The 19,465-nt window shown below is 45.4% G+C and overlaps 2 protein-coding genes across 4 annotated transcripts; both read left to right on the forward strand.

The window, feature by feature from the left end:
- Positions 1-8,393: 8,393 nt before the first annotated feature.
- Positions 8,394-12,787, forward strand: LOC116842272 (cuticle protein 65-like). Of its 3 annotated transcripts, none has more exons than XM_032811227.1 (4): positions 8,396-8,438; positions 9,112-9,195; positions 10,208-10,345; positions 11,825-12,787. In XM_032811227.1, the coding sequence occupies exons 1-4, from the start codon at positions 8,427-8,429 to the stop codon at positions 12,041-12,043; spliced, it is 453 nt and encodes a 150-aa protein (XP_032667118.1). In that variant the 5' UTR covers positions 8,396-8,426; the 3' UTR covers positions 12,044-12,787. The 3 variants fall into 3 exon arrangements, with proteins under 3 accessions (XP_032667120.1, XP_032667118.1, XP_032667119.1); XM_032811228.1 differs by having other exon boundaries at positions 11,828-12,787; XM_032811229.1 differs by lacking the exon at positions 10,208-10,345 and having other exon boundaries at positions 8,394-8,438.
- A 2,315-nt stretch (positions 12,788-15,102) lies between these two features.
- Positions 15,103-17,499, forward strand: LOC116842278 (cuticle protein 64-like). Its single transcript, XM_032811238.1, has 3 exons — positions 15,103-15,172; positions 15,748-15,804; positions 16,497-17,499. Exons 1-3 carry the CDS (start codon positions 15,161-15,163, stop codon positions 16,731-16,733), a joined length of 306 nt encoding a protein of 101 aa, XP_032667129.1. The 5' UTR covers positions 15,103-15,160; the 3' UTR covers positions 16,734-17,499.
- The last annotated feature ends 1,966 nt before the right edge of the window (positions 17,500-19,465 follow it).

Raw genomic sequence — 19,465 nt, forward strand, 5'->3', positions numbered from 1 at the left:
TATATATATATATATATATATATATATATATATATATAAGGAGGATTTTTATAAAATATTTATTTATACTAATATATACTATATTTTTATACTATATTTTATACTATATTTTTATATCTGAAAACAATTTTTATTAAATTTTTAAAAATTTCTTTTCATAAAAAAGCAATTACTTATTCTGCTCGAACAAAGAAATTTAGACCCTTTGAATCTTCTCTTTTAGAGTTTGCCCCCGAGCACGAGAATATTAATTTCGTAAGGCCTGTATCTAGAAGATTATCGTTGATCGATTGATTGATCGGCCGACAATTTTCTCCGACAATGTCTCTCCGGCAGAGCCGATAGGTCAGGTCAGCTTCCAGCCGAGCGGCACGCGCTCCAGATTCGCGTCCAAGGATGGCGATTGCACCACGATCTTGGTCTCGGTGGCCGGCGGCCACGCGGATTCCCATATCTGCGATAGCGAGCGCTGCAGCTCGCGACACGACGTCACTATCGCCTAGAAAGTAAACGCCACCCGCGAGGCTACGCCCTCGGGTGCTGGCCGGTCAGGCTTAATCATTTAATTATGCTCGCGTGCCTCACGGAGGATAATTAAATCGCCGGCCGGCGATTCGCGAGAGAAGACCCGCAGCGTGCGTTCTCGGCCGTCAAAAACGAGAATCTCGACGGCTCTGATCAACGATTCTTGTCTTGCGTGGGCGAGAATTTCATCTGAATCTTAATCTCGAATTGCGTTGAACCTTTGAGGGCGAAGCATTTCAAAGTTAAACGATCTCTGACGATGAAGTACCTTGAACCGTCGTGACTCAATCACGAGGAAAAAATATATTTTCTTATTATATATATAAACTTTTTCTCAAAGTATGTGTAAAAATATGTATATTAGTACAAATAAATATGTTATTAACAGTCATTTTTCAGACGTTTCTTCGCTCGGTGTGTAATACTGAACCGTTCCATTACACATAAGAAAGGTTTTTAGATACTTCTGTAATGGCAGTCCTTGAACAGGAATGTGGAGCACTTGGCTCGCGGCGAACACGCGAAGAGCACTGATCGTCACTGTCGTTATCTTCGTCGTTCTCTCTCTCTCTCTCTCTCTCTCTTTGCGACTTTGATGAAAAGGAGTCATGTCATCGGTATTCCGATCGTCACAAGATCAGATTCAGTGTCGGTGCGACGTGTGATCAATGGCACGATTCTTTTTTTTTCCTTTTTTTTCCGCGCTCACCGGCTCACTCGCTCGCATGCTCGTTTACCCCGTTCACCTCTCAATCTAGAAATACGGGGACGTCCTGTGTTGGCAGCTGCAGCGCAAAGGTCTCCGCGGAATAAAGAAACGGAATGCTTTGATAGAGACGTGAAATACAGATAGAAGTAAAGTTTCGATACGTTGGAGAACGCGGGCAAGCCAAGCGCGTGAAATTGACCGAGAGCATAGATCGGACTTAGAACTCTGACTCATAGGATTTTTCTTTTCTTTTTTCTCAACGAAAGTCTCTTGCGCAATCGCAACGACTTACGTAAAGTCCCTCTCTTTCTCTGTCTGACCCGGCTGGAAACGGTTTTCCCATCGGCCGATTATTCGCGAACACTTTTCGTTTTGGTGCGCGCGATCGAGTTGCGAGCGGCTCGCGCGTACGTGAAATCGGCGATATCAACCGGCGCGAACACAATGTATTACGCAAGAGTCATAAATAGCGGCTAATAACGGGTAAAATTTGAATATCAGCCGATATAGAGCCGGTTAGCTGGCGACGACGCGAGATGCGGAAGCCGCGATTGCGACACGCGCGGAAATCGCGATGGCGACACGTTCCAATGAGCTCTTGCGTTTCGTCTCGGATCTCTGGGTATGCCAGGCGTCATACATGTCTTAACATTGCAATTAGAATTACTCGTGAGCTTAGGGGCGGAAAGGTTGCAAACAACTTTTTTTTTATATGAGTTTTACAACGCATCTGTATCGAAAGTAAGATGCATCGCAAGAATCCGTTTTTCAGTTATTCTTATTCAGTTATTTTCAGTTTTCCAGAAGATAAATTTCATCGTGTAATTATATCCTTTGTATATTAATTATATTATATTTAATATACACATATATTTTTATCATATCTAATTTCATTATATCTAATATACATATAATTAATTAATCCGTTATTTGAATATTGTTATTATTATTCAATAATTTATGCACACTTCTAGTTTATCTTGTAAAGGTCTCTTGAAAAGATCTGCGTTCTAAAATTATCTGCGCTTGAGATCTTATCAAGAGCGCTGAATGAGTTATAAAATTTGACAAGAACAATAATACACTCAAATAATTAATTGTAAGACTGTTTGATTCAAGTCAAATGTTACGGACAAGGATAATAGGGGTCAAAATTGTCTAATTTGCATATACTTATAATGTAAATAAATACTTATACATGTAAATAGTAGAACCTTCGGGCCATAAGTTTTCATCACCTAATAATAAAAGAAAATGATAATAATAATAATAATAAATATAGTATATGCGTCATTTATTTGTCGGCCTCCCCGTATGTTTCTCCACGCTCGTATTCATTGAAAGCCGCTGACGACGGTGCAACCATCATCATTATCCTCGTCATTATCCTTCATTTTCGTCTCGCCTCACGTTTACTTCCTTCGCGCCTTGCGTTTCTCAGCGCGATTCCGTTTTCACGATCGAGCTTCGCCTCGGCGGACGCGCGGCAAGCGAACGCGAACGAACACTTAATTGCCTGCCCGCTACACGATATGTTCCCCGCTACGTTCGATTATCGTATCGTGTAGTACAACATTCGCCGCGCGCCGGAGATCGGCTTATCGTTCGTGGCCAGCGGCCGCGGCAGCAATAGCGACACAAGCGAGAGCAACGAGATGCACGAGTTGCAGCAATAGGTTTGTTCTTTCGACCTGACCTAGGGCTGCACTGGAACTGTACTAGTTGAAAGTTCAAGATAGTGCAGACCAGTGCAAAGATACATATGGGTCTGAAAAGAACGGGTAAGAGCAAGTTAGAGCAGTGTAAGATGGCGGACAACATGGCTGGATTAAATAACATAGATCAATTTATGGTCATGTTTTCACACTTATAGCATTTTATGTTTTGTTGAACAATCCTACTTCTTTTAAAAACTGTTTTGTGTTGGATACCCATACAACAAATCCCTCCGAAAAAACGTTCAAGAGCCTTCCCAGGATGTCTTTCGGATATTTTGTGCTGTTTGGATGACATTCTAAATACTTCTTTTATGTCATTCTACATTATATATTTATTATATAATTATCTACATTATATATTTATTATATATTTAAGTATTTATTTACTGTTTATAGATTCCGTCGTCGGATTATTTCTTCTACGTAATGTCAACTAGGTATACCGATTTTACAGGTTATAGATACAAATTTAAATTTTTTCGGTTAGCTGCCCTGCACTGCTTGCTCTACCTCCAGACCTAGGGCAGTCAGTTCACTGAACTCGCTGCACTAGTTCAGCCTGTTCGAAAGAACACATTTTCGTGCACTGTTTTGATCGAAAGAACGCATTAGTGCAAACTTCGTGAACTAGTGCAGCCAGTTCAGGTCGAAAGAACAAACCTAATGTGTGGCACGCGCGCTGCATAATCGTCGCAGGAGACCGCGGGCTTTTTCGAAAGTTCATCCGGAAAAGCCGGTCCGGAAGTGGTGTTAGCCACGATTTTATTCGCACGCGCCTCGCGATTTCCGATCGCTGGCTAACCACCAAGCGCATTGCGCACCAAGGCGGTCGTAAGAAAACTTTGCGCAACACGAGTGGTCGTAAAAATTCCTCGCGCGATAAACCAGCGGAAGCGGAATAAAACAATGAAACTGATACGCGAGTCGCGCTGGTCGGTAAACGATTCTCTTTCCTGCGCCGTGTAAATGCCAAGAACGTTCTTTCCCTTTCCTTTTCTCATCTCTTACTGTTAATAGAATTTTGTCCTCATTTTTATTGCAATTTCATTTTATATTTTCCTTTCATATTTTTATTATTTATACCAGTACATATATTTTAAAAAAATGTTTCAAATGAAAAAATATATTTTTTTATCTTAAAATCGTAGCTTTTTATGAAAAGGCAATTTTTCATTTAAATCAAATAATATAAATCTAAGTAAATATGTTATATTAGTAGCCACTGCGTAAGTATTCGTATTTCTTAGATATTTTAATATATAAATTTCCGTTATCAGTATTTTTGAAGATGCACTTTTAAACTTGTCCTTAGAAAAGTTACTTTAAGACTAAAAATGTTTCTTTCTCTCTCTCTTTCGCTCTCTGTCTATTTATCTACCTCTCAAGATCAAAGAATCGAGTTCTGCGGCTTGAGGGGGAGTTCCTCGGAATGAAATTCTCCTAAGCGTGAGAGACAGAGAGAGAGAGAGAGAGAGAGAGAGAAAGAGATCGGTGAATTCCGCCAAGTTTGATCGATATTACAACGATTAACGGAATACCACCATCTGATTCGCCCGAGAGCGATCGCCGCGCTCGAAATGGAAATGCCAATCGCCTATGAGACCACTTCACGACTCCTAACATTCCCGCAGCTCTTGTAATTCTATCGGATTTCCTGCAGGGATTAAGAGAGATCTGGCGAGATCGTGCCGTCCGCGAAATCCCTCTCGGGCACTGCTGCGCGTTGCATTAATATTTCCACGCCGCGCCGAGACACACACACGTTCTCTTTCTCTCTTTCTTCCTCTCTCACACACCCCACCGGTCCGAATAACGCGCGCGAGGCGTTACAAAATAATGAGAATCGTTAAACTTTCCAGGTTTTGCAACGTGAGCGAGCGAACGGGCGAACGGCCGCGCCGGGGCGACCGCGGTGACGCGTTTAATGTTCGCGGGGTTGTTCGTGCTTCGGGGTTGCGCAAAACCCGCGGACCGATCGCCCTCTTACCGCGCAAAAGAGACCGGCGTGGCCTTAGAGTCGCGGGTAATTACGGCGATCGGTCGAAAAAACGAAATCGCCGACGACGGTGGCGACGATGACGAGGAAATACACACTTCACTTCTCGCAGAACATAGAACGCGACGTTCCCCTCGTAAAAATCGTGCCCTTGCGCTCTCCTACCGACGATGTTACTCCAAGGAGAGCGGGCGAGAGGTGAGACTTCCACAGCACGCTCTGGATGTGATTCAGAGCTAAATGCGTTCGTGGCTGTGTGAGCTAAATGCGTTCGTAGCCCCAGAGACTTCCATGATTGCCACGATGTGAGATAATCGATGATGAAACTTTTGCGATTGTTATTTCACTTAATTTTACTTTCTTTCCACCTCTTTATGAGTCGGAGACCTCGATCCTTTGATCCTAAGGAAAAAAGGTGAGAGAGAAACAGTTATTTTTAGTTCTGAAGTCCCCTAAGGACATGTTTAAAAGTGTATCTTAAGAAATATTATTATTATTGTAATTTTAATTTTATTTAAATTTATTAGTGTTTAAAATGAAAAATTAAAACATTTTTTCTCAATTTAAGGAGCAATTATATTAACATACGTTATATATTATTAATTTATTATTTATTAATTATTTGAAGGAGACGGAAAACTTGATTATTCCTCTTTAACTTATTGAGCTAATTATTCATTATTACTGTATCTGCTATGGAGTAATTTTATTTAAATTTGTGGGATAGTTTTTTTTTAATTTATAGATCAAATACCGTATTGAATTTGACTGATGTATCAAATCAGTAATCTACCACCGTAACAGTCTTACGTCAATGTTCAACGAGGGAATTATAAAATACTAGTAACCTAATTACAGCACGCCATTCAGTCAATGCCATGCGACACCGGTCGATGTCGATGCGAAAGCAATCGGAGATATTTCAATTGCGATGAGAAACCAGCTTGGGACGTCTTTTCACGGGATTTCTCCGAGAAGCCGGCGAGAAGGATCATTATACACCGGTTAGAGCTATCTCGTTCCTCATCTTACGGTGTATTATCTAATTAGTCTAGGAGGAGCCGTAATAATGGCTCCATTGTTAGCGGAATGCGTACGCGCGGCAACTTCTCAGGGTATAATAGCGAGTTTCGACACGCAGCAACGTCCAGCGAGACGAATGACTCGCTAATGGAAAAAAAAAGGATCGCACGCTTTTCCGCCGCGCGCGGAAAGCTAAATCGGCCGATTCGCAGGAACGCGGCCGCATTTCGCGCCGTTGCGAAATTAATATTGTACATAGAGATTGTGAAATCGCGCGCGAATTAATTGGACATGAACGGACGGAGTTTTCGCGCCGACGCCGCCCTAATCGACGGAACCAAGCGCGCGAAATGACCCCCGACAGGTTTCGCGGAATTTCGTGATCGTCATAGAAGATCAAGATCGCTTGAAAATTAAGCACCCAGTAAATATCATTTACTGGAGGTAAGTAGACTACGAATTATGTAATAATTTAAAGCATTGAATCGCTTAGCTTCGTTGGCGAACAACAATGCAATTGATCTTTATTGTCATCTCTGAGTTTCGAGACTATTATTATTAACTATTTAAAGTGCCGTGTTACATGTGTTGCACAAAATCAATGATTTCTGCAAATAAATAAATAAAAAATGACAAAAAGCAATATAAAAATAATCTTGTAAAATTAAATAGATTAGGAGAATAGATTATTTCCAGCGCAGAACATCTCGTGTATACATTAGAGGGGAGGGGGGATTTATTATATATCTATTATTATTATAATTTATCATACATGTATATATAAAAATACTTATTTTATGCCTCGTTTCTCTTTCAACTTTCCACTTTTGTCTTCTAACATCGTGCTCTTCCGCAAGCAGAAACCTCGAGTGCACAGTTCAGTGCGTTTTAAGTAACATTAGATGCTATCTATTTCATCGACGAGCCGTTGCGCTCGCGAAAGATTTATTGTGCCAACGGCCAGCGTAACAAATGGCGTCACGATCGTATTCGCGATCGTCTTAATACCGATTTGTACGACGGACCCGATCGCGATCGATGGCGACGAAGTAGGACCGGGGTTGCGTCGATGCGCGTGCAACTTTTACGGTGAGCACGTTTCGTGCACGTTTCGTGCGCGCGTTGCCAGGTGTAATTGGATGTGCACGCTGATGGAGCAGCTGATTAGGACGTAACGCGCCGCAGGGAGAGAAATATGGGGCGCACAGGAGAGCGAGAGAGAAAATCGTCCGGATGCTTTTTGCGACTTGTGCAAGGCATATGCGAAACTGCGTCCAATTCGGACAATCGTCGATAACCCTGCATGCGCGCTTTCGATCGTTTTTCTTTCTGTTTCCTTTTCTCCTTTTTTCCCACTTTTTCCTTTTCTTAAATTTTTTATTTTAAGAATCCATCAGGTGGGAAAGTCATATCGCCTGACGTGAAAACACACACGTGGCACTGGCCACGTGAACGGTAAGCCAAGAAACGATTTCCACCTTATGCTATTTCCACGGCGAAAAGGCTGTAATTTTCTGAAATGCCTACAAGACACCAAGCGATCGTCGTCAATTCACTTGATATGATCGCGAACGAGCGCATTACTGTACCTCGTGTCATTCTCCCTCTCCCCCCGCGACACATAAAACTATTTCCCTATGCGATCTTGTGAAACGCCGTAATTTCCCAAAACGAAAGATACAGCTGGGCAGCAAATTATGCGTCGATCGATCGATCTAATCGCGCGGTGATCTAACTGCGCCGTTTTTCCCCCCTCGTCCCGTCTCCCCTCTCCTCGCCCCCGCTGCACACTCAAACGGGACGCATGCATACTCACGCACACACGTAGGTAGGTTTTCCCTACGCAATCTCGCGGTACGCTATAATTCTGCGAAATGAAAAATACAGCGATCTTGCAAAATGTCGAGGCGACTGCTCGTAACGCGAGTCGTGATCTCTCGCGCGCGTGCACCCGGCCGCCGTTCTTTATTCGCGCGACGTGCGCACCTGATTCTCGTTAACCGGGTTAACAAGTTGCAGATTTCGTAGGCGACGACCGGGGGAGGGTGGGGAGGGGCAGGGCAAGGGGCCAAGAAGAGTAAGGGGACACGTAGTGCCGCCTCTAAGGTGGTCCAGCAGGTGGTCCTCGGCATCCCTCGGGCTCCCGGAGGGGCGTCCCGGCGTTGGTTCCTGTAAATCGGAAACGAAGGGGCCCGCTGTCGGGCCCGCGGCAAACTCGCTCCCGTCGAGTCGCTCCCGATAAGGGAGACCCGAAAGGGTCGCGCTCCGCCATTGGTCGGTGAAAGGGGTCCGCGTTGCACGGCGGTGCAACCGACTGCGAGCAGCGCAGCGCATACCCCCCGCCTCATCCCTGAGCCGTGCAGGGACCTGGGCAGGGCACAGCTATAAAAGCATACCGCGTCGCCCCTCGGATACGTAGTGTTTCTCGCGTACCACACAAGAAAAACTGTCCACCATGAAGTTCTTCGTAAGTTTCTCCACTCGCTCACGTAACCGCGGGAAGGCGAGGAAGTAATAAGATCTTGCCGCTGTGTGATGATTGCCAGCGTGATTCCCCGCCGCCGCCATCGTCGCCGTTGTTATCGTTCTTGCCGCGGACAATTTGCATATCGCACGATGCACAGTCTCGCACGGAGTACCTCTCAAGCCACGACTTCCCGCGCGCGAACGCGTCGAGCACAATGAGACATGAGACGTAGAACGAGACCGCGCGCTTATCAGCCGCGCGACTATGAGTCCTTTGCTGATCGATTTTTTGCTCATAGGTTGTCGAGAAAATTCAGCTGCTATCGGATCGCCCTGATTTTCGCGGATCATTGTTAGATTTCATGTTCTACGCTTTCGTGTAGAACATTTATGACTTATGATAATTTAATAAAATATCTTCGTACAGAGACACTTTAAGTATGAAACGGAAGAGTTTCCCGATGCGTTCCAATTGATATTTAATAAGATAAGAGAAATCTCATGTTGTTATACTCGTTGTTTGATTGGATTTCTTTTCGTTGTAACACACCGGGGGAGATATCTGTGCAACTGTCGAGATTACGAATATGTCCGCGGCGCTAATTAAATTCACATTCAATCCAATTGAGATTCAATCATGTCGTATTATACCTAACCGCGTTGTATCATTGCAGATTGTCCTCCTTGCCGTTGTGGCGGTCGCTAGCGCCGGATATATCGGTGGTGGATATGGTGGTGGATATGGTGGTGGCCACGCCGTAAGTATTTCGTCACTTCAGGAAAAAAAATGCGCGATTTGAACGCGATAATTCGGCGAAAGCTGCAAGATCAGATTTTTTTCATTGCTCTCTTTTCTTAACATTCGCGATACATAAATTTATCTTTATCTCATATAAAGTAATCTATTTATCTGTTTTAGTACATATATTTCTTATTAATTTCTTGTGTGTTCATTTCATTGTTTTATTATACTAGTAGTAACAACTGTTTAGTAACAACTGTGTGACATTAATTTCTTCAACGCAGCACAAATTAACGACCATTTAATTCTCGACTCGATCTTCGCGATTAATCGACTAAACTGGTCGAACTCGTCGGACATCTTGATCCAACTGTCATTAATGTCTTCTTAGCCATCTTAAGCACGACTCTCTTCTCGCATACTCTTCGTCACCCGAGCGAGATACGAGCGAGGCTCGGGCGGGCCGCAGTTTAACAAGGTGTTCGGCTGCGACCATCATTTCTCCCTCGCGAGTCAATTATCCTTCAAAGAGGACTCCTGAAGAAGTCATGAATTAATCTCACGAAGCGAAGTCGAAGTTCCTCGTCGCTGTTCATCAAGCACGTCGTCTAACGCATTCCATCGCGATCACAAACTTCAACTTCTCTCTGTTCTTCTCTCCAAGTTGTCCAATACTGCACTTGTCACATTTTCTCTCTCTCCCCCTCTCTCTTTCTTTCTTCCGACGACCGTGTCTCGTAACAAAGTATCACTCTCGAACTCCACTTCACTTCTCTGCAGCATCGTTCTTTTCTTCGCGACTCTTTATCCTCACTCTTCAAGTAACTCTTCATCTTCTAATAATGCATCGTTCCAGTCGACCAACGAGGTGAATTTACCTCCATCTGTGTGTTTATTCATTCATCTTTCTCTCTCTCTTTCTGTCAACTTCTTTGGCAACCGAATCGCTCTTGGTGAAGTAACACGAAGTGACTAACAGCGTCGTCGACGCGACTGGTCTGATCTGAGAGACTTTTTGACGCACTCAGATCGCACAGCCCTGGGTGGCTCCAGCCGCATTGGTGCACGCTCCAGTGGCGCACAGCCCGGTAGTGCACGCACCCCTGCCTTGGGTGGCGCCCGCGCCGAATTACGTCAAGGTCACCGCTCCCGTGGCGTACGCCAAGGTAATAAGAAAGAAGCTAGGACGTGGATCTCATTGAAGTCTGATTGCCTCAATCAGAGAACGCGAGTACGAGTATATTCATTTCATCGAGTCCCATCTTGGATCTAAAATCCGCACGATATTGCTGTAAAAACCTGAAATGTTCGAGAACGAGGAGAACCATGAGGAAGGAGAAAAGAAGGTATTCTGAGCGTCTTCGCGAGATGCGAAGTCGTTCACGGTCTTGCGCGAGCTTCAATACGTCGATCCAAGTGCAATGCAGTTTTCTAATCTCCGTGTCCAGCGCGGCACTCTCTTAAAGTGAATCAGAGAATAATCACCGATATCAGTTACAAGTATAGCACTGAGCACTCTCAGTACAACACTTATAACTGCAAATCAATGTATATTCACTATTTTCAGTGATGTTTCACTGATTCATTTTAAGAGAGCACGAGATGTGTCCGAGGGAGAGGAAATCCGGGAGATATAGATCGTTGGAGAAACGAGTCGTTGCTCCAATTGACAGTCGCTCTGCTAATCGGGGACTTCGAGAAACGTTGCTCTCGAGCTGAGGAACGAGCGTGGGCCTCACAGTGAACACCGGTCGCTCGGTATCGTGCCGCTGATTGCGGTCCGTTTTGTCGTCCTAACGACCGGCCGATTTCTAATGTTACGTTGCGCCGAGATCTGATCGGTGGTTACGTGTCCGCCGGCGGTTACGTGTCTGCAGCGCGGCGAAATAGGTGTCCGACAGTTAGCTAATTGGGTTTCCTGCTTAATCAGGCCCATAAAGGCTGCCATGGCGAAACCCCGCGGCTCGATCGTGCCGAAATCACCGGGCTCGCTTGACTGTTCATGCAACGAACCCTCATTAAAATTTCCTAAGTGTTTCCCGAATTAGCGTTCTGCCGCTTGTTTCCGCTACCGTCTAATAGCGGCTTTTGCGGTAGCACTTTGGAGGCTGCCGGGCTCGTTAGAGCCAGCGGATTTCCACGATTGTTTTCGCGAGAGTGGTCCTGGGATAGACGGGATTTTGTTTAATAATTACAGCTTTGCTGAAGCTATCCGTTTGTCGTAAAGTCAAGTTGAACAACTGATTTTGATAACAAACTGAAATAATTAAACATCTATTATTAAAGTAAACCACTGATTACTTATTCATTGTAATTGAAGCAAATAATTTATTTTGTTTCGTTTTCATCAATTTATTAATTGATTATCTACTTATGCAGTATTCTCGACATATAGTAATGGAAGGAACATATCTGGAAGAATAATATTTGTGTTATAAGAACTGCTGACAGTTACTAGAACTATCCAAGTCGTACGTTTTCCCTAAGTTTTCAATTGCTCACGCGATTGTTCTCTCAGCTTTGATTACTTACAACCGACATAGAGAGAGAGAGATGGTTTCAATAAGACCGCGGGGAAGTTGGAAGTCACGATATTTCGCTTACAAGTGCGATCAACGGCTAATGATAATTTGTTTCTAATGCAGCAGTCGTACCATGTGGCCACCATCGCTCAGGCTCCAGCGATCCCGGCACCTCACCCGGCGCCGATCTCCTACAAGGGCAACGAGCACGTGAACAGAATACATTATAACGGAAACACCAATGGTCATCCGCATCTGGTCGGCATCGAGCACTACGTAGCGGCGGCTGAGCCAGCCATCGGCGTCGTTAAGGTTGGCCACGGCCACGGCCACGGCTGGTAAAGTCCGAGCGCGCAAAACCTCAACCACCGAACGTACCCGCCGGTCCAGAGTGGTCCACAACGCGCGACCGCTGTCCCGAGGCCTCGACATCCACGGCGACCATCGTGACGGCCCGGCGCAGGCCGAGCTGTGCCTACGGGCTACCTCGGCACCCGCCGACGTCGGCGACAACGGCAGCAGCAGCACCAGCGGCAGCGGCTCCCGCACCCCTTCTGCTCGCCCCCGTGATTCGACCGCCTCAGGATGGACGCGCGTTATGGACCAGCCGCGGACCGCAGACCAGGCAGAGCCAGACTCAAGAAAACAGCAGTCGTCCGCAAATTCTCACGATTACCTTAGCGCTACATATGACACGCAATCACAAACACATACACAGACACGAAAGACAACATCCGCGTTCGGCAATCTATCACGCAACGATCTACCACCCCGACCATTGCGTTCATCACCACCTGTCAACAGCGTAAAATTTCCGTGCGGCGTGTGATACTTGAAGAAGACGTCACGCAACATCAGACAGAGCGTTTTTACTTCTTGCCCCGCCCCACCACCCATCCCCCCGCCAAACCATCACACCGATATCATCGTCGGTCTTTTCTCGGCCCCTCTAGAAACATTCTTCGTTCCCCTTCTCATTCGGACCCCGACAGTCCCTTCTGTCCCTCTATTTTTTTTCTTCTTTGTCCGCGGTGCAATTTATTTATTTTCTAATAAAAAGTTGACTTTTACGTCTTGTGATAAAAACAGACTAGTTTCGCTGGCGTTTCATTCGACGAGCCCCCTTTTCTGCCCGCCCGTCCGTCCCACGTACGGTGGTAACGCGTCACCGTCGCCGCCGCCGCCACCGCCTTCGTGATCATTGGATTGGAACAAACAAAATGGTAAAAAATCCGTGCTACGTGATACCCGCACGTACGACGCAAAAACAAATTGCGCAATGCCCTTTCCGAAAGGGTGTCGCGTTCTAGCGCTGCGCCGCTCTAACAGCCGACGTTTCCTACTGGCTTTTTCCGGACGAGCCGCATTCCCTCGGAGTCTCCGCAGGATCAGTCGTGTGTAACAAACATGTGTTTACAGGTATTACGTGCGCGCGCGTGCACGAGGTTGCGCTTTAATGTCTCCGTGAAAGTTCCCCATGAACTGGGTCATTTTGCGAAACGGGATTGCATCAAGCGAGTCAGAAAAAAGGAATAAAAAAAAAAAGGAAAATTCCCTGATAAGAGTTTGCCAAGCAGCCGTTTAGCATATATTAATAGCGGCGAATAAATATTAACTATTTTGACGATCGACCTGAAAGGGTAGAACTGTGACGTCATCTGTCCCAGGTGTGCGAGCTGTTGTAAGAGGTTAATTATAAACGTTCCACGCACAGCGTTTCATACGCTGTATGGAATGTATTCCAAACCAGACAGTAACAATTATATTGCGTGGGAAAATGTATATTGATATGTCTATTTATTATTACCTGATGTCGTATTATATATAATATATAATAAAATCATATAATATTAGTTATTATATTATAATTATATAATATAATAATATAAAATTATATAATAAATATAATATATATATATATATATATATATATATATATATAATGAAAAACATGTAATATTATAAGATAATATTTTTATAGTAGCCAGTAGTGAAACTCTACCTTTGGAGAGACATGGTGACATGCCGCTTTCCGCCTCACGGAAGCCCGATTTCACGAGTTTCGAGAGTTTCGAATTTTATGAATTCAACCTAAATTACCTTCAAATTATTTTCAGCACCAAATTCCATGCATCGAATTCTTATCATTGCACAACTCGATAATTGATTCAAGCGTGTAGCGACGTGTGCGCCTGCAACTGGAATTAGAAAATAAATAAAATCGCGTTGCGTAAGGAGAAAACTACAAAAGGCCAGCCAAGTTGAGCCAAATCAACCGCTTGGGAATCTGTGAAGTCGACTAATATGACTATAAATGTAACTCGCGAGGTTTTGGTTATGCAACATAATTAAATCCCCGAGAATGTTAATGCAACAGAATGTTCACCAGATTAACTGCATGTTGCAATGAAATAACAAGACAATAGAAAAGAATAATAAGATGATAAGAATAAAACAAAGATGAAAAAAATAGCATAAAATATCATAAAATGACAAAATAGCAACAATAAAATAACGAGATGATACAATAAAATAACAAAACAACAAGAATAAAATAACAAGATATGGTACAATAAAGTGAACAATTTTGTATTATATTACCAAGATGATTACGACATCCAAGAGAAACGAAATACGCGCGCGACATGTATTACGGAGTTTAATAAAAAAAAAAAAAAGAAGACATACAACTCGTGTTATGCAGTACCAAGTCCCGAGTTCCCCTTCCACACGCGACCTTATCGAATAACACGTCCGGTCGGCGTAACTAGCTCGCGCGACCTTTGAGATCTCTTTTGGAAAAGCGACGGAGCGACGGTGCAAAGAATGCAAAAACGAGGCGACTGTGTCGCCGATTCATTTTTTCCCGATTCTTGCGCGATTCTTGCGGAACAACAGCGCAATCCCGCGAAACTCCGCGAAATACGGAGCGCGAGAGATCTCGCAAATCCACGATCGAACTCCGTTAATCACTGTAATCTAGCGTCACGCTTTAGCACGACATCGCCGGCATTCTCGATTCGAGCGGCGCATGTAGACCGAGGATTTTTTTCACGAACCGGATCAATGACGCGGTCGACAAGCCTCCGCCGCCGCCGCCGCAACCGCAACCGCGTCCCCCCGTCACGCCCGACGACCTCGCGATTCTCTGCGCGTCCTCGAGGGTGTGATGCGACGCGGATGTCATCATCGTCGTCCTCGTGCTTCTTCTGTCTTCGTGGCTGTCATCGTGACACAGGAAGTGTCACTGGCTGGTCTCAGTTGGCCGGACACCCAATAAGGGGTCCGAAAGGGTCGCTCGCTAGGTGCTGGTGAAAGGGGTCCGTGCGCTACGCGAGAGTCGTACCCCCCGCCTGATCCGGAGCGGCTGGGCTTGGGCTGGGCCCAGCTATAAAAGCATATCGCGCGCCCCTCGAACACGTAGTGTTTCCCGCATACACGCAAGAAAAACCGCTCGCCATGAAGTGCTTCGTAAGTTGTGGCCTCTTCTCGCAGTACCTTTGCCCGTCGCACAATTCATTTGTTTCTGCACACTCACTCTCGTTCCTTGTGAACTTGTCGTGCGTTGCACATGCTTTGTCTAATCGCCTAATAACTGAACTTTGCCCCTTTATCTCTGATCTTTCGTGGCCTCTTCAGAATGATCGTTACCTTTGATGCCTACTTGCTTGTCGTTTTGTTTGCATCTACTTGAAGATATGAGCAATCTTTTCTGTATCTATCGAACAGATCGTACTTTCTTAGTTTAGTAGAGTTTGCTGGGGAGGCGATTTCTCATGAAATTATTCCTGTTTTCTAAAATTATCTTTGTATCTGTTTAAAGATATTCTCTTGCATATATACTTATTAAGTGATTTTTTTTTTAATTAAGCAAAGTATTAATCAAATTAAGCAAAGTGCTGCAAGTAATTCTTTCGAGCCAATTCCCATTGCGCTGCGAGTCTCTTGGAATTCTCATCAAGAGAATATCCTTTTCTATGCCGTTATTTATATCCATTTGTAGGTGTAGTAATTGTGTTACGTTAAATTACATCATATCGTTGCAGATTGTCCTCCTTGCCATCGTGGCGGCCGTCAGCGCTGGCGGATATGGCGGATATGGCGTAAGTCACACTCATATTCGTCATTTTGAGACTCACTCTGAAACTTCTGTGATATTTTTAAAGTAGCTGCGATCTTTATAACATGAACATTCGTTCGTTTTGTGTTGAACTCGACGCAATTACGACGTTTACGCGTAACACGCGAGCGTCGTATGTCGCGAAGTGTTCAAACAATCGAATTCTGAAATTACATCCATTTCGACAAAACGACTTAGTTAAACAATGGGTGCGTTCAGACACAACGGTTACACAACGGTTGAGTAATTAGTCAACGTAATTGGTCTAAAGTTAGGGATCTAACAGTAAGGACCAATAATCACTGACCGTTCACTGATCAGCTATATTTTCTGAACGCAGCCAATGATCGTATGCCAACGAATTAGAACTCATTATTGCGTATTCAAAAGGAGACTTCATTCCATTTACAAGAAAATATTATAGAACTTTATCGAGGACAAAGTTGGCTCGACTTTACGAATATTCTTGATTGAAATGCTAAACTTATGCAGTATGTATCTTTCTGTGTATACATTTGCGCCCCCGCGCGCGTTCAGATGCACACAAGGGATGACCGTGGTCGTCTCATACTCAGAGCACGATACTTAAAGCATCTACTAGAATAGACTGCAACTGACCACATGAGATACTTCGGACCAATGAATTAACGTCGGTATTCTTCGTGTTCTGCGCAGCATGGTCCCCAGGTGATCCACCTGCCGGCTGGCCCCCAGATCCCAGCCCAGAACCCCGCCCCGCTCGCCCCCCACGGCAATGACCATACCACCAGGATCCACTACTCTGGCTCGCATGTGGGTCATCCACACTTGGTGGGTGTTGAGCACTACAACGCGGCCCCGCACTACGAACCCAGCGTCACGAACGTCGCTGTCGGTCACGGCGGAGGATACGGAGGATACGGCCATCACTAAGAAGAAGTCCCCAGACAGCCAGCAGACCCGCTGGTCCGGGGTGGTCCACGCCGAGCGCGTCATCCTGAGGCTGATATGAAGGCAGCTCGAGGCATATATACATTCAGCGAGACCACGCAGACGCGAGATCACAAATAGACGGGCCGGCGACCGGCGATTGATCGGTTGTATAGGTTAAACCGTCGATTTTACGTCGCGAGCGCGTCCTCCACCCGCCGGACGATTCCGATCAGGCGGCAGGGAGGACACGTCGTTGGGTCGCACACGCGACCCACGGCGGCTCGATCAGTGGGATTCGACTGCCTCAGGATAGCCGCACGTCTTGGGCCACTCGAGGACCGCAGAGACCAGGCAGCCAGACTCTAAGCAAAGCCCCTTTTTTATCTCTTCTTCTTCTTCTTCTACGACCACTTATTCAGACTATTCTCTTCTGACTCTTCTCTTCGCCACCTTGACGCTACATATGACACGCATCACACATCACTACCCACCACCACACAGAGTATGCGCGGAGACCAAGGAAAAAAGATCTAGCAGGCCATCCATCTGCCTCCGACAACACCCCCAACGATCAGCCATTCGCCCATCGTCTCGTCATCGAAATTAGTTGTGCGGCATGACCTCGAAGAAGACACCACGACATCAGAGCGGACGCCCTCTTTCTCCCCCCTGCCCCCCAACCCTTTATCATTCGTCTCTCCCGGCAACAACACTTTTATTTATTTTGTAATAAAAGTTGATTTTTATGTCTTGTGATAAAAAAGAACCCGGCTACTTTCTACCTCGATCCCACCCCACAGCGACTCGGTACCTGTCGCGGCATCCTGAGATTAGCGCAACATTGTCGAGGAAGTTGTCTAACTGGATCGAGGGAAACGGGAATGGCTACGCGACTCGCGTCCGGAAAGCGCACGCATGCGAGGCCGCAATAGTCCAGTAACGTGATGTGTATGCCTAATTAATTATGCAACAGCAAACAGCCGGTCGAGAGCGCAGTTCGCCGAAAGCGCCTGCGAACAAGGCCGTCGCAATGAGCGAGCAAACAATTCGTTCCACCGCGGAATTTCAACGCGGCTCGCGCGCGACTTCGCCGTGATCACGTAATATGCGATCACGTAAATTGATATATTATGCTGTACGCAATACGCGAAATAGATAGTGAGACGCTTTCGCGTGCGCGAGCGCCTGGCTCGAGGCGTTTCCGCGTCGGCGGCTCTGTCGCAATTGATCCACCCGCGGGGAAATATGCGTCTAAGAGTTATCGACCAGATTGTTGATTATCTGGGAGAAGCCGGTAGGGACCATTGGATCGCGCTGCGGGAAAGTTTTACGTAGATTGGCGCGATTGGCCGCGGATAGACGCCCTGATTGGACATTTTCGCACGGGGGTGGTTATGCAATGCGTCGGGAGAAGTGGTTGAATGCAAGCCATTGCGATGACGTCAGTACGTATATGAGTATTTGAAATATTCCGCCTCCTGTTAAAGTTCCAGACCTGGTCGGTTGGAGAATGTCTCTGAAAGTGATTTCGGAACGAGTTATTTCATGCTTGCTGAAGTCATCCTCCTCGAGTTTCGAAACGAGTTTTGCAGAGGAAATTTCCGGGGATCTAATTTGTATATGCACGGAGAGAGTATTATAGTTTTTCTTTTCATGTAAATTCCTTTTGATTTTACTATGTCTCTAGTAGTGCTGGAACAGACCGTCAGTAAGGAACATAGTTAGCTTTGCCAAGAAATAGCAAATTATTTTATACAGGATAGCTTTGCTAGGAAATAGCAAATTATTTTATACGAATTACCAGTTCTTAAAATATAAACATGAAGGAAGGGGGTAATAAATTGCTGCAGAATGTCAATTATTAGTTCCAATTGACTGAACACAAATTTGAAAATTGAAGAAAGTCCGTTTCCCTCTTAAAATCACGTCTCTTTAAAACGCCACACTTCTAATTTGAATTTTCATAGGTTTCCACACTGAAGTCTAGAAAGTGTTGAGAAATTACTTTACTGCGACTAGACATGACAATTTCTCGAAAGCATCCGGATGTTAGCGCGCGCGAAGAAGCTCCTCACTCACCCCTTAGCCTCGCGAATCAATCTAACGTGTCGCCGGGCAACCGCTTGTCCAAACAGACCGAGCCTAAAGCCGTCGTTGTCGTTTCTATCGCTGCGATAGAAACAGGTACCGTTTGCGAGCGTGTCGATCGCGCTGGTCACGTGCGTCCTCTCGCAATTAAACGCGTTCATAATTAATCGGCTCGCTGTTTAGGACGCGTCGCGAAGTCACCGGCCAAAAAAAGAGGGAGAAGGAGAGGGAAAGAGAGACGCGCGCTCTCATGGAGAACCAGGAGGAGCTGTGGCGACGATCACGATGCGCTTCGAGATCCGAGCTCGTATAGCTCCTGAGGAGGCTCCTGCAACGCGGTGCAACGCCAGATGGTCTCTCCCTCTATCTGTCTGTCTGTTTCTCCTTCTCATGTGTCTGTGTGCGAGTGGGTGCACCGAGATGAGGGAGCACGTCAAAGTTCGCGCTCGAGAACTTTTCTTTGGACGTATTTTTAAACATTCTAGAGCACCAGGTGACTTATAATGTGACGCACCATCTCACCTTCCTCGTGTCTCGAAATAGAAGTGGCATTGATAAGCTCAAGGAGAGAAGACTACGGCTGACATTCATAGTCGAGTCTTATATTTAAGATCGTCTTAAGTTCGTCTTCAGATACTTCGTAG

The sequence above is a fragment of the Odontomachus brunneus genome, unplaced genomic scaffold, assembly GCF_010583005.1.
Source record: "Odontomachus brunneus isolate Ranch 3 - 2012 unplaced genomic scaffold, Obru_v1 Obru_scaffold_023, whole genome shotgun sequence".
NCBI classification, from domain to species: Eukaryota; Metazoa; Arthropoda; class Insecta; order Hymenoptera; family Formicidae; genus Odontomachus; species Odontomachus brunneus.